Here is a 25,198-nt window from a genome sequence, read left to right as displayed (position 1 = left end):
TTCTTTAGGGGTTTTTGGTAGCTATCTGAGATTTTGTTTGTCATTTTGTTCTGAATACTGCTTTTTTTTTTTTTTTTTTTTTTTTGAGATGGAGTCTTGCTCTGTTGCCCAGGATGGAGTGCAGTGGCGCAATCTTGGCTCACTGCAACCTCTACCTCCCAGGTTCAAGCAATTCTCCTGCCTCAGCCTCCTGAGTAGCTGGGATTACAAGCATGCACCACCATGCCCAGCTAATTTTGGTATTTTTAGTAGAGACAGGATTTCGCCATGTTGGCCAGGCAGGTCTTAAACTCCTGACCTCAGCTGATCCACCCACCTCGGCCTCCCAAAGTGGTGGGATTACAGGCTTGAGCCACTGTGCCCGGCCCTACTGCTTTTATTTTAACCTGCGTGTACCTATGCTTCTGTCTGCTATAGGCATCCTACGTGAATTAATTGGTAACACATTTAATTAGAATGAGAGCTCTGGAGCCCTTACATTCTGTTGCAGAGCCCACAAGTTGAATCTGCTGGAGTATCAGAGGCTATTTCAACCAGGAGCAAGTGACCCATTCCCTTCTGCAACTCACCCCACCCACCCACACCCGCTCGTTCCTTGCCACACTTCCTTGGCACTTTAATCACAATTTGAACTGATTGCTCAGCCATAAGGACCACATCCTACTCCTTGTCCTCCTCCTCCCTTCCCAGTCTGAGATGATATATCCAGTGCTACTGAAAGTGTGGGAGTACCAACCAGTGGCACTAGGAGAACCTGGAGCTTTGTAGAAATAAGAATCTCAGGTCCCACCCAGATTACTGAATCTCTAGAGAGGGGCCCAGCCTTCTATGTTCTTGCCAACCCAGTGCAGGTTCTTAATACCTGGGTATCATGATGTGCTTGAGAATACTCTTAAACTCGTAGCACAGGAAAGGGTCTGCCACCTGGTGGGCACTTAGGAAATGTGCATTTTTTTTCCCTTCCTTGACTGCACGTGGGGAACCACTTGAGTCCCTCCATTCTTGGTTGGGCCTTTCTTAGGGCCTGGCTTATCTCAATCGCCAACTGGAAGGTCTGCTTAGTCACTGCCTAATAACAGATCACCCTGGGACTTGAGCCCTTCTGAGAACCCCACGCTGTTTGACTGGGGCCCTGATCCTCCCCTGAATTCTTACAAGGCTTCTCCCCTCTACCCTCTCATGCCCCACTGTACTTCTCACTGGGAACCACAGGGTCCCACCTCCCACAGGATGGGTTATAGACAGATGCGTGGATCCCTGGAGCTGGACCTAACCAGCCCTGCTGAACCCAGGCAGTCAGGCCTCCATACTTTTATGTCAATCATGGACCTTCCTGAAACCGTGAAACCCAAGGGGAGAAACAAGGCAGGGACTCACCCACCTCCCTGGTGGACTCAGAAAAAAGGAGAGCAGTAATCAGTGACCTCATGGAAATGTCTCTGTGCTTAACATTTTCAAAACTGATTCTGGAATACCCAGGAAGGCAAGAGGGAATGAGTTAAAATCATTTTAAGAACAAGTTCCTTCCTCCCATTATAAAAGCCTATATGTTCATGGTAGAAAAAAAAAAGGTCTACAAATTTTTTTTAACTGCAAATGGTTTAAAATCAGTTGAAGTTCTATCCCCCAAGGGTAGGCACTGTACATTGTTATTATATTTCAGTCTTTTCTCTGTGCATGTGTATTTTTTATAAACCTGGGATCAGACTAGGCATACCATTTTAACCAGCTTTTAATGCCTAACAATATATCATGAACATTTTCCCATGTCATTAAATATTCTGAGTCCTGACTTTCATTGGCTATAGATTGTTCTTGCTTATAGATGTATCACAATTTATGAAACCAGTCCTCAAGATTTAGACAAGTTAAAGTAATTTTTTAAACGATATCTTATGTCAGCAAAGGGGAAAACTATTAACTCGTGCTCTTCATAAAGAAAAAAAAAATGAATCAAATCAGTGATGACAATTTCAAATGTTATACCATTCTCATTTACCAAAATAACAAAGTGTCTTAAAAGTTGGAGACATAAATGCAAGTCATTGTGTGCATTATAATCCTTCACGTTAGACATTCACATTTTCAGCAGATGATTGCTATCTTTGTCCTTAAGTAAGAGACAAGGACATCTCCAGGTGAATAAGTATTTTAGAAGGTGGAGGATTGAAAAGCCTGTGCCCTTCCGCCAGTACTATCATCTGCTCCATCCATCTCTGCTCTCCACTCTGCCCCACTCATCATACATCAGGATCTGCCGTCCCAACTGAGAGTGCCAGTGATTCATATACCTCAAGGGCACTCTGGGAACCTTAGCAATCAACATGAGAACAATGGCTCTCTCCCCACTTTTGGCATATGTCAGATAGCTGTGTGATTTGATACTTCAAAGGCAGGGACGAGTACCCCATAAGTATACTGGGGCAGACAGAAATAGAAGATCAAGGGGAAAACAAGCTACCTGCGAGATGGGAGGGAATTAAAAACAAAAAACTGGAAACAGCAATGTCAAAGGGAGGTAGCTATCAGAAATCCAAGGCCCTGGTTCATCTAACTTCAGTTTTCAGAGATGCAGCATGGAGCAGGGGATAGACCACCCCACGCTTTCCAAGGCCAACTGAACAGTGTCTGTCATGCGGAAAGATGCAGATGTACCCAACCACACCTCTCATCATACTCTGTCCCAGGGAAATACTCACACAGGGCACAAGTCTGTTCAAAAGTGTTCTTTGCATCTTTGTTTTTGTTACTGATAAACTGGAAGCAATATAAATGTCTGTCCACTGGGGAATGTTCCAATAAATTGTGGTATATCCAAAGCATTCACTAGAAAAATTAAAAACAGACTTTTTTAAAAGAAATGATTTTAGGAATGCTTAATGAAAGTAAGCATGCATTAAGAATAGTGTAATCCCACTTGTAGCATTAAAAGTCTATATAATTGTGTGTTTACAAATGTGCACAGAAAAAAGTTCCCAGATATACATCAAACTTGTTTCAGTAGATACCTTAAAAAAGAAAAGGGTGGAATAAGAAGGATTAACTCCATATGCAACTGCATTCAAAAATCTTTACAAGAATGTATTAATAAATATTAATGAATGTATTAATGAATAATGATGTGCATAATTTGTTTAATGTTATGATCATACGCTGCACAGTTAGGCTTAAGTTGATTTCTTGCTCTTTAAATCATCAGCTCAGGGAAAATTTTTTAACCTCTGTAACCCTCAGTCCACTTAGTTTTAAACAGGGGATTAGTATCAAGCTTTCAGATTTGTTGTAAAGATGGAAGATATTTCGATGAAGGATTTAATTTTTTTAAATAAAAAAAAAAAAAAAGGCCAGGTGCGGTGGCTCACACCTGTAATCCCAACACTTTGGGAGGCCGAGGCAGGTGGATCACTTTGAGGTCAGGAGTTCAAGACCAGCCTGGCCAACATGATGAAACCCTGTCTCTATTAAAAATACCAAAAAAAAAAAAAAAAATTAGCTGGGGATGGTGGCGTGTACCTGTAATCCCAGCTACTCAGGAGACTGAGGCAGGAGGAGGGCTTGAACCCAGGAGGCAGAGGTTGCAGTGAGCCGAGATAGCGGCATTGCACTCTAGCCTGGGTGACAGAGCAAGACTCTGTCTCAAAAAAAAAAGAAAAGAAAAAAAGATGAAAGATAACATGTATAAAGCACCCAACATAGTGCCTGGCACTTAGGAGAGACTAAACAATGATAACTCTTCTTAGAATATAAACACACCTCTTAGCCTTGTGCCCACCTCCTCCAGTTTTTGCCACCCTTTCTGACCTTGAAATACATTGAACTAAATAAATGAAGGGAAGCAAAACAAAACATCCTGTGCACAGCTCTAGTAGAGGCATAAACAGTTGGAGAAAAAAGTCCATAGCAGCAGACTCTTTGAAAATTTAAAACTTTAAATAAGAAATCAAGGGGAAAATGCAGTAGCTGAACTGGAATTCTAACTCAGGCAATCTGGCCCCAGGGTCAGAGCTCTCTACTGTTATAATCCCCTATAACTCTAAAGGGTAAGAACATTCCAGACCTAAAGGAAAGAATTTGAAACTGTGGAGGAAATACTGCTCTACTGTCAGGTAAATATTACAGGGCGGTCAGACCTGCCATGATGGGAGCAGTAGGGGTCAGCATGTATCTACTTATACAGTCCGAGGTCATATTCTGGTGCTGCCACTTACCAGCCATTGAAACTTGGGCAAGTCGCTTAGTTTGTTTGAGCCTCAGTTTTCTCATCTGTCAAATGTGGACCCTCCCTCATAGAACTGTGGAAAGAAACAAGCTCTTAGGTGATCTCATGGGACAGACACAGTGGGTGCTCAATACATGGGAGTTATTTTTCTTACAGTGAGCCAGAAAGACTATGAGAACCACGTTGGACATTAGGAATGTAGCATGCCCATGTAAGAATAACCACTAAATTGTGACTGACAGGATGGAAGTTTCTAAAGCCAGGAATATTATGGACGCAGACAGAAGAGATGCAATAGCCAAATCCCGTGACTCTTCCAACAGGTAGTTTTCAGACAAAATCAGATACACGTGGATGGCTGATGTACCTAGCATTGAAGTTGGAAAGGTATTGTTGGGAGGGTCAGGCTTACAAAGACATCGTAGGTGATCACTGGAATTCAAAGTCTTTCCCTTCCCCAGGACATCTCCTACAAGTTGCCCTAAACGCTTATAATTCTATCACTGCCCTCCTATTGTTGTATTTCAAAATGCACACTTACTGGCTGAATATCTTATCAAGTCATTACCTTCTCCAAATGGGTGAATTGGATAAGATTCCTTTTACTTTTGCCAGGGTCCAATAAAGATAATGGAAAGAATGGAACTAGAAGGAGGCCATGAACAGGGTAAGGATAGCAAGGGATAAGAGAGAAAGAAAAGAATAATAATAAGGAACAGGACTGCGAAGTAATAAGTAACACTGTGCAGCTTGTCAGGGTGTGAGCAGCACTCACTTCATTGTCAAGGCTCTAAAGACAAACGTCACCTATCTCATTGTTTGTCAAGGGCTGACCCTGAGCATAGGTTTAAACTACAAAGAGTTTCCAGCCAAATCTAGACAAATGTGTGAATGGCGTAATGATCATAGGCTATCAAGACATCCCCAAAGGCCTCACCTTACACAGCTGGCCTGCTGCATGGTATCTTAGGGATGTTGCCCAGCACTTAGTAAACACATAGGAGAATGTTTAGAACAGATGACCACTGGTTCTTGACTTTGACACTTACCAGCTATTTAACCTTGGCTAAATCAATAATTCTCTCCAACAAAGAACGTAGTCAGAGATTAACTGACCACAAAGAAATCAAAGAGATGAATCTGCACTCCGTTTTTAAAGTGGTCCTCCAATATGATAATCGTATTTCCGCTTGTGGGGAAGGCAAGGAAAAATATATTAAATCATTACCAGCCCCCTAAAACAAGATATGATCATCATGAAAACATAGTATCAGTCCCAGGGTAAGTTGGGAAATCAGTTGCCTTAAACCATCTCTTTCAGTGTCCTTACTTCCCTTGAGGGCATCTTTTTCCCAGGCACATAGGAGTCTTCGGGCTATCCAAACCCATTTTCAGTTCTCTACTAAGTCTAGGCTTCTTCCTCTTCGGTTGCTGAAAAATTCTCATTTTCCATAAAAAAACTTATTCCCCTGAAGTACTGTTGGTGACCAGTACTGACTTACATCCTTACCTCTCCAGGGCAGGGAGTCTTTGAGTTTTGAGTACCCCCGGAGATGCTGCAACTTCATGCCAAAGGTAGCCTCTGATAGTGGCATTGCAGACTAGGAGGCACATACATGGGGGAACTATATCACCTGTGCTTATGACCTGGCACAGGGCTGGTTTCTCTCTCCAGTTATTTGAGCTGTATTTACAGATTGGTCTTTCAGGTCTTGGCCAGTTCAGCCTTCTTTATTGAACTGGAACAAATATGAGCCTCTATCCACACTGCCAGGGTCCCAGAAATTCAGAACCAGCTGAGCTTTTCAAGTAAGATTAGAGTCAGAAATCCTCCATGGTCCAGAGCTATTCTCCATGGCACCGACCTGACATAGGATTATTGTATATTGTGAACCTCTATCCCCATGACATTTGTCAGTATGGGCTTATACAAGGGACTTGGCTTTATTAAACTGCACTGCCTCTTAAAATACTGAGCTGTGCTGCATATGTGACTGTTTAACTCAATTGTCTATATGATAAAGTCACTTGGCATTTGAGTAAGAATATCATGTGTGGGTTGATGGTTTATTAGTCTAGATTGGAATATTCTATGACTGGCAGATTGTACCCCAACCACCCCTAGTTGCCTCAGACATCTAGTACAGCTATAAAGGCCATACTATTTTGGTTAAGCCTCAGGACTAATGAAAAAATACATATTCAGCTCTTTGTTTGCCTAGTTCTGGAAACAACTTCTTATAATAAGACTAAGATATAAAATTAAAGGTCAAAACTGTGTAAGTAAAAGAAGTTACTGCCCTTTAAGGGAAAAATAATACATGTTAATTTTGCAGCAATTTCAGTTTAATGGGTTTCCAGGGAAACGGGTATCTGCAATGGGTTCATCCCACTTAATATTTATGACAAGACATAGGGAATTTCTTTCTTGTTATCTTTTCCTGGTTACACACGACATGTTCATTCTTAAATTTCCTTTGAAGCGATCATTCTATGCTTGAGTCTTATTTGTTCTCCCAAAAAAAGAAATGACTGCCCATTCTATGATTTTTTAAGAACCTTTGATATCAGGACTATAAGCCTGGTGATCACTACTAAAATATAAAAGTATGCAAATCAATCTGACTCCCTTTTTTAATGAATCAAAAGCTATTTGTTATTACTTGTTTTATTGAAAATCTGCTTACTTTCTGAGTTGGATTCTGTTTCTAAGAGTTGAAGTGGAAAAATAAAATTGTTGGCAAAGGACCACTAGGTCTTCAAGGTTGAGTAAATTGTATGTTTTCTTGGAAGAGCTCCTAAGGCAGACCTATAAATTTATTTTTATGTTTTGTTTTAATCTCAGGTTTACCAAAAAGTTGTCATAGTGCAAATAATTCCCATACCCTTCACCTGGATTCACCAATTGTTAACATTTTACCATATTTCTTTTCTCATTCTCTGTATGTGTGTGTTTGCTTATATACATATTATTATGCCATTTGCAAACCATTTGAGAGTAAGTTATAAACATCATGCCCTTTAAACTCTAAATACCTTCTAAAACTAAGGAAATTATCTTAGGAAACCATAGCACAATTATCAGAATTGGGAAGTTTAACATTGATGCATACTATTTTCTAATCTACAGACTTTCTTTACATTGTACAAATTATCCTTCCTGCCACTCCCTTGGAGGAGGAGTTGAGGTGAGAACCAGGGCTGGAGAGAGGACTTGTCTCTAAGAGGTCTTCACAGGCTTCGTTCCACTAGACAGGGCTGGGAGAGGCCACCACCAATTGTCCTTTGTACCAATCTTATTTTCTGGTCTGGGATCCAGGCCAGGATCATTCATTTTATTTATTTATTTTTTATCTCTTTAGTCTGCTTCTTCCTCCCACCACCTGTCCAACTTTATCAGAGTATAATGGACAAATAAAAATTGTATGTATTTATCATGTACATAATTATGTTTTGACACATTATACATCTTTAAATGATTAAATAACGCTAATTAACATATCTATCACCTATATCCTTTTCACTTTTTGTGGTGAGAACATTTTAGCAATATTAAAGTATACAGTGAGTTATTAAATATAGTCACCATGCTATACAATAGATCTTCAGAACTTAGACGTCCTGTCTAACTGAAATCATGTACCCTTTGATGAACATCTACCCATTCTACCTACCCTCCCAACTGCAGACCTTAGTTATCGCCATTCTACTCTACTCTACTTCGATTTCAGCTTTGTCCATTCCACATACAGGTGGGATCATGTGGTGTTTTTCTTTCTGTGCCTGGCCTATTTCACTTAGCATAATGTCCTCCAGGTTCATGTTAGTCTGGAACCATTTCACAGTTTGTCTTTGTCATTCATGCCATTGAAGAAATATTTCTTGAAGAAACACAGGCTGATTATTGTGGAAGACAGTGTGGTGATTCCTCAAGGATCTAGAATTGGAAATAGCATTTGACCCACCCATCACATTACTGGGGATATACCCAAAGGATTCTAAATCATGCTGCTATGAAGACACATGCACACGTATGTTTATTGTGGCACTATTCACAATAGCAAAGACTTGGAACCATCCCAAGTGCCCATCAATGATAGACTGGATTAAGAAAATGTGGCACATATACACCATGGAATACTATGCAGCCATTAAAAAGGATGAGTTCATGTCCTTTTCAGGGACATGGATGAAGCTGGAAACTATCATTCTCAGCAAACTATCACAAGAACAGAAAACCAAACACCGCATGTTCTCACTCATAGGTGGGAACTGAACAATGAGAACACTTGGACACAGGAAGGAGAACATCACACATCAGGGCCTGTCGTGGGGTGGGTAGCTGGGGGAGGGATAGCATTAGGAGATATACCTAATGTAAATGACGAGTTAATGCGTGCAGCACACCAACATGGCACGTGTATACAGATGTAACAAACCTGCACGTTGTGCACATGTACCCTAGAACTTAAAGTATAATTTAAAAAAACAAAATTATGGAAAAGAGGAAGAAGGGAAGATAACCAGAAAAAAAAGAAGAAGAAATACAGGCTGATTATTATTTTGGAATGTCCCTCAATTTAAGTTTGACTGATGTTTCCTCATGATTTTTTTTAGACAAGGTCTCACTCTGTTGCCCAGGCGGAGTGCAGTGGTGAGCTCATAGCTCACTGCAGCCCTGAACTCCTGGCCTAAAGCAATTCACCCACTTTGGCCTCCTTTGCTCTGGGTTACAGGCATGAGCCACCACACCTAGCCTTTCCTCATGATTATAATCAAATTATACATTTTGGACAGAGATATTAAAAAATTGTATGACATGGCATTTGTTCCTATAAAATTTTAGAGTTAATTATATGATGCAGAAATAGTTTTCAATCTTCCAAACCACTTATATCTTAGTGTGAGCAGGCCTAGATCTTTACTGGTGAGCTCATTATCTCACTGAGTTAGAAGAAAGTATATTTTCTAAAAGTTCTCTAATAAGCATCTATTCAATGCTCTAAAGGTGAATGTCAGAAGAAAAAGTTATTTGTTTCTCTGCCCCCTCTGACATTTTTAAGGTTTTGAAAGATAGGATGATACTTACCCAGGGAACGCCTTTCTCCATAATACAGGCAAAGAGTACATTGCCCGCGGTCTGAAGACTTTTCTGAAGATTAAAAAAGTAGACACGGCCACTTTATTCTCTTCTCATATTTTAACTAAACATTCTTTTCTTTCCACAAACCAATCATATTAAATTACAAAACAACTAAGATCTTAGGTTAACCTTGATATTTATTGTGTATCTTTCTAGAACATTTTGACATTTGAAATAAAATGAAGAATTTCAATCTACCATTTCTAGATTTGGATCTCAAGGGTAGCAACATGAAGTAGATCCTATTTTTGAAAACTTTTACAAATCTTTTTACTCTACTCATCCTTCAAGGCCCAATTCAAACATCACTTCCTCTGTGCATCTCCATGCACCGTCAGAATGAATTTGGGTTTTTGTTTTTAATGCTGTGATAAAATTTTGTCCAAGTACTCACTGTGTTCTGCCTTATTTAATTGTGGCTTCTGAACATGCCTGTTTGATTCACTGGAGATTGTGAATTCATCTTGATTTATACTGACAATGTTTTAAATTGAGTGTGTTCTATGTGTCCAATACTGTACTATATGCTGAGAATAAAAAGTTAAATGCACACCCCTTTTTTTCATAGGATTTCAAACAGAAAATGTTGGCAGAATTTCGAGTCTAGGCTTGCAATGAGCAGTAACTCTGTTGACAACCAAGCGATGATGAAAATTCTATTGGCTGGCTAGCATTTGTCTTAGGAAAGAATAATGAAGAACGTAACCTATGTTGTTTCAAAAATAATAATTCCATTTTACTCCATGTTCACTTAACGCTTGAAGTATTCAGTGTATGGGATACTGTTTTCTGCTTGCTGATATGTATTTTTAGTTTGGTTGCAAATTTCAGAGTCAGGGCCATGTCTTCCTCCTATGGTGTATCTCCATTCGATCTGGGAGAATAACATACATGGTATTGATACATAAATGATGTAAACTTTATTTTATTTTGAGAATCAGTCTTAGTTAACTCAAGCTATTTGTAGCCCTGCATCTATTTTTATAAAGCTTCACTGAGATATAATTTACATACCATCAAATTCCCCTGTTTTAAGTCTATAGTTTGATGATTGTTAGTATATTTACAGAGGCGTGCAACCATCATCATGATCTTATTTTAGAACATTTCCATCATCCCAAAAGAAACTTTGACTCATTGACAGTTACTCCCCATTCCTGTGCCCAGCCTCTGGCAATGACTTTCTTTCAGTCCCTTTAGATTTGCCTTTTCTGAAACTTAACAAAAGTGGAATGCTATAGTATGTGGTCTTATATGACTGGCATCTTTCTCTTAGTATACTATTTTTGAGATTCACCCCAAGGTAGCATGTATCAGTAGTTTGAACTTTTTACCTTTTTTTTATAACATTTTCAAGTATACTGTAGGACTGGAGCCTTTATTGACAAAGAATAAATCTTTTGAAACTACATCAGTTGTGGCATAGTCTAAATTTTGCACTAGTTGTTCTTAAGGGTGAAAAAGCAAAGTAAATGCAGATGATTCAATTGTTCATTCATTATTCCTATTATTAGGGAAATTTGTTTTAAAATTAATCTCTGACATGTTATTCTGGGATAAAGAAAGTATACTGTAGCTGTTAAATGTCAAAATTATTCCACTTAAACAACCAGTCAACTTTTCACATCAAGTCGATCATTGTGAATTACAATGAAATAATTATCTTAACACATAAAAGGGAAACATATCTACTTTCTCTAGGTGATTAAATTTAAAAATATACTAAATGAGCTGCTATGTGATATTCAAGTAAAACATAAATGATATTTATAAAACACGTAAAATATTGAAGAGTGTTTTTTTCTAGAGATACAGGGAAACATATTGACTATAATAAATATACAATGTGACATTAAATTAAGTACATCTTTGGAAAAACAGATAAATCATTGAAGTGATCTTAGAATTTGTGTTGAAACGCATTATTAGTCACCCAGAAATTTCAAAACAATAAAATAATTTTCCACTTAGAAAAGCATAGCATGGAAGTGGGAAAAGTGATTTCTAGAATAGTAACTCGAGGGCCTAAATTTCAATACTAACCTTTTCCCTTAGTAGTTACGTACAGTAAGAAAAGCACCCCTCAGTTTTCCACTGTGCAAAATGAATGGAAATACCTTCCCAACCAATCTTATTGTTTATAAAGACACCATGCAATAGACCTCATTATTATGTAGCCAATTGTCTAATTAAAGGTACACCAAAACTGAAATATTTTTGCATTTTTTTCTACACTATGATGTTCAAGCCACATCAGACTATGCTAGATTCATTAAGGTTTGCTTTTGAATCAAATGTTCATTTGTAAAAAAAGAGCAGACATTCCACTGTTGGCTTAGAAAATAGAAGACTTCAATGATGATAACAGTGGTCTGAAGTATATTTCAAATTTTTCATTTTTCTTTCAATCTCCAGCCTTAAGAATACTATTCTGTTCACTTTTGTATATGTGCATTTTTCTTTTGGTTTGGATCCTGAGCTCTTTTGAGTGGTATCTCATTCTCTCAAAGCACAAGGAGACTTTATGATTTGCCTTTGGTCTTAGGAAATATCAGTCAGAATAAAACCCTTGACCTTTATCCCCGAGTTGTTATGTGAAAGACACTATGCTAGGACTCCAGTCTTTAATCAGCACTGTTTCATCCACTGGAAATACTATGCAAGAAAGGCGTTGGAATAGTACAAACGTGTCTGGGAATTTTGGACCCACAACCCATTACTTGAAAACTTAAATGAAACAAATCTTGAATTTAGGCTAAAATCAAACTACATATTATTTCTCAATATGAAAAAGAGGATTGCATGGACTTAACATCCAGCAAAGATTGTTTAGTAATTTTCTGACATGTGTAAATCATGTCTGACATGATTAAGTTTCTGGACCCATCAAAGAGGACAGACGACAAACCATGAAAAATCACTGCATGTCAGTCACTATAGCCCTACAGTTTCCCAGACTCCAGTGTAAGCTGCTAAATGGCATAAGGGCAGCAAAACAGAGATATACCATTTTGGACATAAATATGGTATTTGCATGCATTGAGAATATCAGTTGTATGACTGCCAGCAAGTTGTAGAACCTCTCCGAGTCTCAGTTTCCTTATCTCTAAAACAGGAACAGTCATATCTACGAACAGGATTGTTGTGAGGCTTAAATGATATAATCTATAGGAAAGTAGTTAGCACAGTGCATGGGCCATTGTATATAGGAAACAGCGTGTGACCACGCCAGAGAAATGCTATTCAACAAAACTGCAAATGGCCAGCATTCAGGTCATATGAGAAAGTGGCAAGAGATAAGAGTAGAAAGTAGTCAGGAGCTACATTACAAAAGACTTCTAAGTCTTTAAGCTTTATCTTAAAAACTAAAGATTATTGCAAGCTAGGATTGGGGTTGTGGGAGGAGCAATAGGTGACATGCTTCACATTCTCCTTTAAAATCAATTCCCCTAGCTGCAATGTGGATGATGAATGGAAAGATCAGAGTAAGATCAGAGGCATAGAAACCTCTTGGGTTAGCCAAGTTTTCTCTTAAAAATGAAATGATTAGTTTAATTAAAACAGTAACAGCATAGACTAGTTGGCCCTTTGTGACTAGAGGCTGTGGCAAAGCTACAAAGAGATAAATAAGCTGTAATGAAAAGTCCAAGTATGTAATTTCTACTTGAACAGATCTGGATTTGAATCCTCACTCTTCAAATTACCATTGTGCCACTTCAGACAGATAAATTTCTTTTCATCTATTAAAAAAAAAAATGTGACTACATTAGGACAAATACCTAATGCATGCCTGACTTAAAACCTAGATGACACGTTGATAGGAGCAGCAAACCACCATGGCACATGTATACCTATGTGACAAACCTGCACGTTCTGCACATGTATCCCGGAAATTGAAGTAAAATCAAAATTTTAAATAAAACTGTGGTCAGCCATAGCTGCTGTAGGACTATTGTGATGTTTAAATAAGATGATGCATATAAACACCTGACACAGAATCTGACACACTGAGTTTAGAATCGGTATGTGAGGTACCTTGGCATCCAAGGAAAGGGGTTTGGTAGGTGGCTGGAATGCAGGTCTGGAAGGCACAAGGGAGAGTAAGCACCATCTGCACACAGGGGCAATAGATGAAGCTGTAGACATTGATGACTTCACCTGGAAAAATATGTATGGTTAGAAGAGAGCTGAGAATAGAACCAAAGGCATGGCCAATTGTAAAAGACAGACGAGGAGATCATCCCTTGAAGATGACTAAAAAGAACTGTCCAGAGATAGAGGAGACATTGGGAAAAGGCTATATGACATGGAGGTTTCTGGTCTACCATCAATAGGTTTGGCTGTGGAGTGAGGTGGAAGCAGAGGGCTTGTGCTCTTGTGATAGTATTATGTCCAAAGACCCAAAAATGTCAGATATCACTGCTCCTGTTGAGAGTCTGGAGTGACAATGACAAAGTTCATTAAGTATTATGGTACTGGTAGTGCATGAACACCAAAACTCAAAGTGGAGGCCAGGAAAATTGAGCTGCACTGGCCACATGGAGCACGCCATTCTTCCTAGCCTAATTAGGCCTAAAACGTTTTAGATCAAGGACAAAGCCAATACACCTGCCAGGACCAGGAGAAAACAGAAACAGAAGAAGACAGAAAGAGGTTTCGAGAATCCAGGGCTCAAGGTAACAGCCAGTGATGCTGGAAAAGTTGGCACAGACCAGCTAGAGCAACTTCAGCCTTTACTAAGACAGTAGTTCTCAAACTTTAGCTAGTGTCAGAATCCCCTAAAGGGCTTGCTGTCCCCACCCTTCAGAGTTTCTGATCCAGTTGGTCTGGGGTAGGCTATAGAATTTGCATTTCTAAGAAGTTCCAGGATATGCTAATGCTGCTTGTTCAGAAACCACCATTTGAGAATCACTGACCTGAGGATTTTGGACTCTTAATCTTTGTGGAACCACAAAGGACTATTCTCTTTAACTTGCTCATCCTAGAAATGGACATATTTCATCCTACGTAAAAGGCTGCTGTAACTAAGTTTGTGGTATCTTTTGCACGAATGTGCTGAGGCAATTATTCCACCTTTGTGAAATAAAACATGCAGCTCCAAAATTTAGACCCACAAAGAGGGTGTCCAGGTTGAGGAAGCCACCAGGACTGCCTTGATGAGAGTCTCTTGCCCTTTGGAAATCTCTCAGTTCAATTATTGGGCCTGCTTCCGTCAGCTTGGTCCCTAAGAGTGTCTTGTTCCTGCTTCAATGTTCTAATCAGGGCCATTTTTTTCCCACTGCACCAGATCAGAATCCATTCCCTTTATACTAGTAAAACACTGTTACTTTTTCAAGCACATGTTTGTAAAAGCATATTCCGCTTGGTGATAGATTATGGTGAACAAAAGTCTCCCCTTGGTGCCCTTTTGTAGAGCTGCAACAGGCTAGAACTATCAAAAGCTTTTATGAAATGCCAAGGAAAAAATTAGAAACAAATTCAGTGTACAATATATTTTAAAAGAGAAGAGCTTTGAGTTTCTATTCTTACCAAAGCAGACTTAATTCAAGAGCCCAAGAGGCCCTGGGCTTGTCCTGTGCCCACCTGGGGATTTGCATTTCCATGTGTCCAGCCTGCCTTCTGGCTGGCAGCTTTCCTCCTTGGTTAAGACCCGAAAAAGGACACTCCCCTTCAGCAGATTTCTTCTCTCTGTTCTTGGTGTGTAATCTGAGAAATACACTGTTATGTATCTGTGCCTTAACTTCCAGCATATATATCCAACAGAGCAGATGACTAGGTTTTTCAAAGTATGTTTCATGGAACACTTGTAACAAATGTTACACGATGCACACAGGGTTCTATGATCAGGAATGTTTAGGAAATGCTGTTACACAAAGTCATTCAAAGTTGTGTGTGTGTGAATCTCCAAGAGAGGACCATATCATTTGTCATTTCCCAAACTCATTTGATCATAAAATCTCTTTTTATTGTTTTCTCTTTAGATCATCTCTTGGGACTGTATTATGGGACCACTTAGGGAACACCATCTGAATACTAACCCAGTAGCCATGGTGTTCATTTAACAAGAATTACACCATTACAGTACTGGTAGGGGAGGAGGAGTCATGCTAATTAACACTCCCAGGATTGAGGAAGTCAGAGTTTCTAAAATGGTTCGAGTTTTGCATGATCTAGTGACTCAAGGCTTTATATAATTTGGCAGAAATCCTGAGAAGGGAGAGTCAATCCCCAGGCCTGAGACAAGCTCCTTTACTCCCTTTCCTCCACAGCACCTGTTTAACCCTACAACACTAGGCCCAGATGGGAAAATAAAGGCCCTACCTACAATAGGAGAAATGATACAGTCAACGCAGGAGTGGGTCATGGCCCCAAAAGCTACAACCTACCATATGACAAGTCACTTCATCTCTTTGGGATTCCGTTTTCTCATAATCAGATAAAATACATGTGGAATGCATAGCTCAGAAGTTCCTGCTGTAATATCCTAGGATCCTAAGACAACCTAAAACAGGTCTCAGCCTCCATAAATGTTCCATATGTGTTAGGGTTTGGAGGGAGGGTTGCTTTCAAGTTGAGTGGTCCGGAAGTTCCAGGAGCTTGCCCTGCTCCCATCTCTGGACTTGAACTAATTTGACGTCCTTTTCAAAAACAATGAGTCCAAAGATTCCAGACCTCAACAATCCAAGAAAACATGGTCAAAAAGTTTTTGTGCACCTCTTTAGTTTCTGCCAAAATGTAGTAGATGTGCTTTCAGCACTTCAGTGGTAAGATCGAGACTCGTGCTTCTTTACATTTTTAAAGGGAACTTTCCTCAATTTCAGTAGTTACTTCCAGGGGCAGGAAATGTCTCAATCCTTTTCATAATCTTTTCTGGGGCAAAGGTGATTAGCACTGATGATCTTTATTTGTAATTCCATAACCTCAACTGAGGTGGATTTAATAAACAGCTCTATCTCTGTTCTCTTGTAACGAAGATATAAAAGAACAAACTGGATCAATTTTAGACAGACAGATATCTCCCAGGAACTTTCAAGCCTAAGATAATCCACTTATTGCAATATGTAACATTTTATCTTTTTTTTTTTTTAATGCACATGGATTTTGGTGCATGGAGAGTCCTCCATCTTTTTTCTGAGCGAGCAAGTGTTGTTATGTATGTGAAGAGTGTCAGGGCTTTCAGGTCTCTGATGGAATCAAGAGGTTCCTGACACACAAAGTGTCATTTAGGCTCCATCCAAATGAATGAGAAGGACTCTGTCCTGTGAAGAGCTGAAGGGAGGAATATATCAGACAGAGGGAAGAACATGTGCAGCATCCTTGAATTGAGGCAGGCAAAAAGTTGGCGTGCTCAAGGAAGAGTGAGGATGCTGTTTTGGTTTATGTCAAGGAAGCAGGAGGATTGATGAGAAGTGGGGCAGGACCACCTTTTGGTAGAGGTTTGGATTTTGTTTTAAATACAATGCAAAGCCACTGAAGGTTTTAAACAAGGAAGAAACATTATCTGATTTGCAGCCTGTAAAACATCACTCTTTGGTGGCTGTGTCAAGAAAATGTTAAAGTGGCCCAAAGCTAATGAGGAAGCCAGAAAGGAGTCCAGTTAGGAGATGATGATGGTTTGGATTGCGATGATGGCAACGGAGAGAAGGAGGTAGTTGGATTAAACATATATTCTGGAGGAAGAACCAATGAACTTACTAATGGATTGGATTTAGGTAGTGAAGGGAAGAAAAGAGTTGACTTGAAGGTTATTTGCTTAAGCTCCCAGGTGGATGGTGGTGCCAAGATGGGACTACTGTGAGAGGAACAGATTTTAGAAATTAAGTTGGAGATGCCCATTGGTTGGGCAAATGGAGATGTCAAGTTGATGGTTGGATATAGGATCCTGGTTTCAGAGGAGACATCTGGGATGGAGATATCCACATGGATGTTGCATATAAATAGTATTTAAAACTATGAGGATGAGATCGCCTAGAACAGGGCTTGGCAAACTTTTTCTCCAAAATACCAGGTGGTAAATATTTTCAGCAGGCTATAAGGTCTCTCTTGCAACCTCTCAACTCTGCCATGATAGCACAAAAGCAGCCACAGACAATATGTAACACATAAAAACTGTATTCCGGTACACTTTATTTACAAAACAGGTGGTGGGTCATGTTTGGCCCACAGGCTGAAGATTGCTGACCTCTGACCTAGAGTGTAGACTGAGAAGTAGCCCAAGACAAGACCTAAGAAATATATATATATAGTGTATATATATAATATATGTATATAATTATTATGTATGTACAATTGTCACTTACTAGGCCAGTCATCATTCCAAGTGCTTTACTTATATAAACTCACTTAATCTTCACAATAACCGATGAAGTGAGTACTGTTATCTCTGTTTTACAAAAAAGAAAACTGTGACCTAAATAAGTTTATTTCTGTCTCTTGAGAAAAAAAGAAGTCCATAAGTTGGCAGTCCCGAGCTAGTATGGCAATTCTGTGTATTTCAGCAACCTAGAATTTTCCAAATCATTCTTCCACAATCCCTAGAGTATAGCCCTCACTCTCATGGACCTACATGATGGCTGGGACGCCAGTAATTGCAGGGAGCAGAAAGTCGAAACAAACGAGAGGCAAATGGAATGCACCAGTTGTCTTTTACTGCGTCTTTTAAGTTTCCTGGAAATTGCCTTGCAACACTTCTATTATGTCTCATTGGTCAGAAGTTAGTCACACAGACACATATTGACAAATGGGAAACGGATTTTTTCTCAGGGGCCATGAGCCCAACTAAAATTTAGAGGTTCAATTACTAAAACAGAAAGTAAGAACAGTCATTAGAGTAGAAGTTAAAAGGCTCTGACCAGTTGCTTTAAGGCGTATCAGTTATCTTTCTTTATGTGCCGTTTTGCAAGTACAGTTAGTTGATAGCACCCTTCCTAAGACATTTCTGCTCAGCCATTTGGTATCTTAGGCCTCCACTGATGATGTTCTACATACTCTTCCAGCTCACTGGTCAGATTACTCCTGTGCCCCATCCCGAGTTTATTACACTTCTCCTTGGAGTTCGTTCTTTCCTGGCATGCCTCCTTTTGTGCTGCCTCCTCTGCTTGACTGGGTAACTCAAAGGCGGGTGAAGCCTGGTTGAAGTGTGGAGGGTAAATTGCTAAGAACTAACGGAAATATGTCGTGAAGCTGCAAATGAAGAAAAAGGAGCTAGTCCACAGGATTCCCTGCTCCTTGGTGAAGGGACTGGGGTCAGACACCTAGTGGAACAAGTGGTTCTCAAGTGTTGCTACTTATGCAAATAACCTCAGAACTTTTTTAAAAAATCTTGATGCTAAAGTTTCATCCCATAATTATTCAAGCGGACTTTCTATGAGTCACACCTAGGCATATATATATATAGAAAAACACTTCTAATCAGAATTATTAAAGTCCTCCCGAGTTTATTTAAGGCAGTTGGATGCACTATAAGTGAAATAACTCTTAAGCTGCTCTTTAAATAATTAGAGCAGGCAATCAAGAAAATAAGACAACAACCTCACTGAAGCTTACCCCATTTGTGACACATAATATGTTTAGATTGCTTTATTGACTTTACAAAAAAGCATGCAAGACTGATCACAGGTGACAGATGTGATTGCTTCTATCAGGATGTGAGGGGCCATATTTCAAATTCAATGTGAGTGTTGAGCTCCACTTTCAACTACTAGTAATGAGAGTTTTGTGCATTCATTACAAGTAAAGAGTATTCCCATTTGGTGTGGAGTGTGTTTCAGAATGTTTTGTTCTGTTTCCTCCAAACAATAAACATTAGGGAGGAAGTGAGCTCTCTTAAATATGTTTTGAAACTTTTTTTAATGTAAAGATTTCTGAGGGAATTCAGGATTTTTTTAATTCAATAAAAATGCTGTTGACCTTTCAGATGTTTAGTAAAAAGTGAGAGAAAGTGTTTCAGCAGCTATTCTTTCCTTTTTCATTGCAGTGTTTATATCCAGTTTCAGGGGAGAATAACTGTCCAATTTTTCAAGCATATTTAGAGATTTCTGAAAATTATTTTTAAGTGTTCCTTTGGAATAAAAGTTGAGTCTCTGATCTTAGTTGATATTGTTACTGATGAGAAGCAAGAAATTGCTTGGATTTCTGCCTTTAATGAACAAGAGAGGGAGCCAGGAAATGCACTGGGCAAAACTGCAAAATCAAATGGATTCAACATGCAGCTCTTAACCAGAAAAAGAGACTTTGAAACATGTGCATTTGCCAAAAAAGAAAACTGCTTTATTGAAAGGTTAATTTTCATATTAGGCTTGGGAAATTTGAGATAAATAAATGAGATCAGGCAAAAAAAACCATAAGGCCTGGATTCTTTTTCCTGGGGTTTTCAGAAAATAGTTATTGCTTCCAGTGAAATGTTTTGACATTTCCAGTAGGGAGAAAATGTTAATTGTAATATTGTGTATGTGTTCTTAATAACACTGAATAAATCTTTTATTTGTTTTAAGAGTAATAAGAAAGTAAAAACACTATTAAAACGTTAGCTGTGTTCTTTATTCCTTATGGTAACTTTTCATGCTTTCTAGGATATTGTGATTCATTTTACAGGTTCAAATATATACCAACTGAAGAACATGCTTTTGCTTGTTTTATATCAGTTGTAGTTTTTAAAGGAGTCTTATTACTATCCTCCACATAGATCTTCCTGGGTCTCTTTTCTAATTTTGTCGCATCTTTTGCTCATTTGATAATTCCTCACCTTTTTCCGTTGAGTCCATGGCTCCTTTACTACATTTATGAAAAGTCAGCACTTAAAGACAGCACAATGATGGTCCACTTGACTGTATATTTAATTAAGCTACCTTTTGGCAGAGACAGTGATTTTTTTCTGAACAGCCATCTCTGTAGCCACCAACTCCTTGCTTTGTACTTAACAGACACCCCATAATTTGTTGAATGACTGTAATACCCTCCTTACTTCTGCCATATGTCCCTGCCCCAGAATTCCATGTTGCAATTGATGACTGGAGCTACATGTCCAAAGCAAAGGTCTCACTGTTGAAAATTACAATATTACGTTGTCGATGGTCCTTTAGAGAGAAATACCAACATGGTCACATGCTCATGGACCAGCAGGAAGCCAAAGGTAAACGTCACCACCTGAGGCCCAGCCCTGAAAACAGGCTGCCTAAGAAACAGAAGGACTCGCTGGTGTAGAAGAGCAGCACCTGTCCTTCCTGATGTCATGATCTACAACTATGCATATACGTGACATGCACACACTGGTCACCATCCACAGGGAGAAAATACCATTAGTAATCATCTTAGCAAGCATTTACAATCTAATTTAGTATTTGTTAACTTCTTAGTTAAAAGATATGATGATTCTTACAGAAAATGCCGTTCCCTTTTTGATCACTATCTTTAAGTAACTACATGAATACCACTTAAATCACATTAAATCTTGAAAATAATCTCAAAAGCAGATTTGAATGGGAATAAAGTGATAAGTGTTTACAGTTTTCCACGCACTACTCATCAGAGTACTATTAAGCACCAACAGAAAAGGAAAGCTGCTATATAATAGGGGTATTCCTCATATAGGGGCGTTGGCATACACTCTCTCTCATGCCTTTATAAAGAAAACATAAAATACAGAATTGAACAGTTAACGTAAGCTTTAGATCTCATGTAGATTAGTGCTTATGAGGTAGAAAATAATCATGTGCAAGGAACAGAATAAAACTCACTCGCAGACATCAGCAGCATTTTCAACTGTGTACTTCTTTGGCGTGTTTTAAAAACCAGTGGGACCTATGTGTCATGGGAAGATGGTTGGACCCTAGTATTAAAAGCCAGTCAGTAACATTCAACAACAGATTCAATCAGTAACATTTGCACAGCTAGATTAATGTTTTGGAGTCAGTCAGTCATCAGGCTCATTACTACTGGATTTTCTCTGGTTCATGCTAATAAACTAGATTATTGATTTTAGGATTTTCTTTGTATCCAAGGATATTCTCTAAGATGTCTTTATAATGTTTCATGCTTAAGCTGTCCAGCAAAATGACATAACAATGAGTAATCGTTTTATAATCACGTTGAAAGGGGTTAAAAACAGCATATAAAATGAATCTTAGCAGCTTCAGAGAAGCATTCTCGCTGCCACTTCCCTATCTGGGTGGAGGTCATTCCTACCTGCCTGCCATCTTCCCCAGGAATTAACTAGCTGCATGCACAGCTTAAGACCTTTGATAGTCATAAATCTGCTTTCCAATATGTTTAGATGGCAGAAGAGCTCAAAAGACACCTCGGTCTAAATAGGATTTTAGCACATCAGGTGCTATTACAAAGTAAAGCAGGCTGGGTTGCTGTGTTGGTGGTGGTGTTTATTCATCTTCCCTTCGCGTTTCATGTGTATGTATGTATGCTTCTCTGCGTATATGCCCAGCTCTCAGGGTGTATGGGGCTGGAGAATGCATGCGTAGAGTGTGTGTATATGTAAAGTAGAAACTGAACCAGGGAAACAAAATGAACTACTGTATGCAAGAAATATATGAAGTGCACCCAGCTGCCGGCAGCAATTGCTACATGCAGTCCACTGATTATTACGCGTATTTTGAAGATAGTCCGGGTTACAGTGGTTGCGATGCTCAGGCTGTACCCAGTAACAACATATATATGGAACAGGCCTGGGCAGTGAATCAGCCTTATACCTGTAGTTACCCTGGAAACATGTTTAAAAGCAAGGACTCTGACTTGGACATGGCCCTGAATCAATACAGCCAACCTGAATATTTCACTGAAGAAAAGCCTACTTTTTCTCAAGTGCAGTCGCCATCGTATTCTCAAAAAAAAGGTAGGGACCATTTTGCTTAAATTTGTTCAAAGTTTCACTGTTTGTTTTCGTTTCGTTTTAAAGTGACAGTTTACATCAGCTTCGTCAAATCTTTGAATGTGAACGCTATTTGAAATTAAAAACGGCAGTAAGAGGGGTTGCTAGGTGATTGAGGGACTCTGTGAACATCAAGATTTCCAAGCACTTTTTTTCTTCATCTGTGAAAGCTGGAGTCAGTTGGCTTTCTAGGCTGTATTTTGCCTGTGTGTGTATATATTGCCCGAAGTGACTATTGTTGGCTTCTTGGCGAAAGAAAATATGCGAAAGGTTTCCAGTTGGTGGGTAGGTGTTGTGGTGTCTGAAGTGGGATAATTCTCCCCAGTTCAGGTTCAGATTAAAAACTCATTTGACTTTTTCTTGGCACTTCATTTTGCAAGTTTATTTTCGTTAACTAGTAAAATATGTTAGTGATTTCTTTGACAGTACTATAATAATGTTGATTTGCTAGGATCTGTAAATGTTCATTTTAATGTATTTACTTATCCGTGTAAACAGTAAAGAGTCTATTTGTAACCATGTCAAACTGTAAGAATGTAAAACTCAGACAAAAACTGAGAAACTTTACCTTGCTATTTTGTCCTTAAAGTTGAACATGTCTGCAATCATATCAAGTGAATTCTCTTTATGAAAGCAAGTGAAACACCCTTCAAAATAGCCAATATTAAAACCAGTAAAATATCCATATATCTTAATAGACACCGTGGCTTTATAATGCTGTTTAAATTTCTGTCAATAGAACATGTCTTGTATTACTGAAAAATAAGATACTGAAAAATAAAATAAGGGAGGCAAACAGGTAGAACTCAGGACATTTAGTAGCAACTGCCAGATAGGAATGCTTTTGAAAATAGTGTAAATTCTAGTGCAGATACGCCAGAATCTCATGTTTTCTGTATATAATCTATAGGATATTGCATAAAGAACCAAATTTATAAGTTTCTGTAATTTACAAAAACATGATGCCCTTTGATCCTCAAAGGTAAATTTCTCTGTTAAATTAATCTTAAAACATAATGTGGTTTATTTAGTTGTGGTTTCTATAAAATTTATCATTTGCTTTTCTTAGTGTGACTCTATAATTGAAAGTAGTCTGTTATGAAAACAAATGAACAAAATTTTATAAAAACAAAAACTAGAATCTGTAATTTTTACTACATATAGTGTTATTCTATAACTTCCAAGTATGAAATATTAAGGAAATTACAGCATAAAATATATTTAGAGTTGCTCATCCTGATTTTTATTTATAAACATGGAGTTTTGCATCCTTTTGAAGGTCATCAGAATCTCTTTTCTTACAAGAGACACACAGGGTAAGTCCCCTAATGGAAACACTTGAGATAGATTGAACATGTGCTATTTCACTTAATAGTATAAGTAATTTAACTTTGAAAAGAAGAAATTAACATTGCCTCATTAAACATACTTGGATATGCCTTTTGTAGTGTTATAAGAAAATATTGGTGCCTGTCAATCTATGTGGTCATTCTGCTATTCTTAAAAATTCCTGCAGAACTCTTCAGGTTCTTTTCTCTTTTCACTGTATTTTCTTCAACCAACACTAGGTTATATGTGCTTATAAAATGTTAAACCAGGGATTCTTTACTAATTAATTTGATGCATGAACTAGAGGAAAAGACACATTGTATGCATATATTGATGTAATTTCAAAGCCATATGTCATTGAAAGGCCACCGCCACCTGCCAAACTCACTAAATCAAAGCAGGCAAATATTCTTAAATGCACCATTATTTACTTTTACAAGTCTTCAAGTAAATCCCAGTAAAACTAAACCCAGCTGTTAACTGTCTCTTAGGACAAAAGGTTGTACCCAACATGTTTATCCATATTGATCCACTATTGATTTTTGTTGTGTTGAAGGACATCAGTAGTGTCTCATTAAGGCAAAATTAAGACTATAAACAGGTGTTCAGTGGGGTAGGCCTCATTTTCCAATTGGATTTTTATCTATTCACAATAGATAAAAATTCATAATTGCTTCATCTGTGTTCACTTCTGTCATTACAGCTTTATAAACTCCAATAATGCAGCTGTCTTAACTTTTTCTTTATTTTTTTTAAGGATGGCTTATTTCCTAGTCTTTATTTTCTAGTATACAGAGAATCTTGTAGAAAAATTACAATCTTATAAAAAAATTATAGGTACAAACTGGTGAAATAAAGGAAGGCTACCCTACCCAATGTTAAGAATGGTTATCTTAATTGGTGGACTTTAGAATAACTTTTAGTTTTCTTTGGATTGTTTTTCTACAAAGGTTTTTTGCATTCATAGCTGAAAGAATAAGTTATCAAGTTCTGGAAGCATTAAGAACATGAACTAAGGAAGAGTCAGATGTCAGTTCATTGAATCACATTTAAAATAAAGCTTCAAGAATTGAGGAGGGGAAAACCAATGTAATTTTCACATTGAGGAGGGCTGAAATGCAGAATGTAATGTCTGTCTTATTTTTCATATGGATTATAAAAAACAAAGTTTTAATTTTCAAGAGTTAGGGACAAATGAAAAGAACCCTATCATTCACTCAGAAGATATGATCTTTACTGTAATTCTAGTGACATAGCTGTGCAAAGGTATGGCTAAGTCCTCACAGAGCCAGTGCTGGCTGCACACTTCTGGCCCCCACACATTCAGGAGAAGGAGGGAATAAGTCTGGAATCAGATGGAGGAGAATTGGCAACTAGGTTGTTTGTTGTGCTTTCTCCTCTGTGGCTGAGGTTTCAGCAAAGTAAAAAGTTGACTTTTTTTCCTCTTCTTTTCTTTCTTTCTTTCTTAAAAAAAAAAAAAAAAAAAAAATCCTTTTGTGGGTAGAAGCGCTGGCTGTTTCCGTCACAAATTCTAATTACATTCCAAAGTTCCCAAACAGCCTGCGTCTTCATCTGGTTGCTCTGAAGGCAGCTTTGCAGGTCAACCTCTCGATTTAGTCTGGGCCGG

The 25,198-nt window shown here is 38.4% G+C and overlaps 1 protein-coding gene across 13 annotated transcripts in view; it reads left to right on the top strand.

Moving 5' to 3' along the window:
- THRB (thyroid hormone receptor beta) overlaps positions 1 to 25,198 on the top strand; it is a 367,645-nt gene that overhangs the window by 297,739 nt on the left and 44,708 nt on the right. Inside the window, exon 1 of one of the 13 annotated variants that reach the window (XM_008009291.3) lies at positions 21,589 to 22,206. The exons of the other annotated variants lie outside the window; for them this stretch is intronic. Coding sequence (XP_008007482.1) covers positions 21,879 to 22,206 — 328 coding nt within the window. The 5' untranslated portion in view covers positions 21,589 to 21,878. Of the gene's footprint in view, positions 1 to 21,588; positions 22,207 to 25,198 lie in introns of those variants that run through there. 13 annotated transcript variants of the gene reach the window in all.

Source organism: Chlorocebus sabaeus, chromosome 15 (genome assembly GCF_047675955.1).
Source record: "Chlorocebus sabaeus isolate Y175 chromosome 15, mChlSab1.0.hap1, whole genome shotgun sequence".
Classification (NCBI taxonomy): Eukaryota; Metazoa; Chordata; class Mammalia; order Primates; family Cercopithecidae; genus Chlorocebus; species Chlorocebus sabaeus.
The sequence above is the reverse complement of the archived record's forward strand: the minus strand, read 5'-3'. Positions and strand labels throughout refer to the sequence as shown.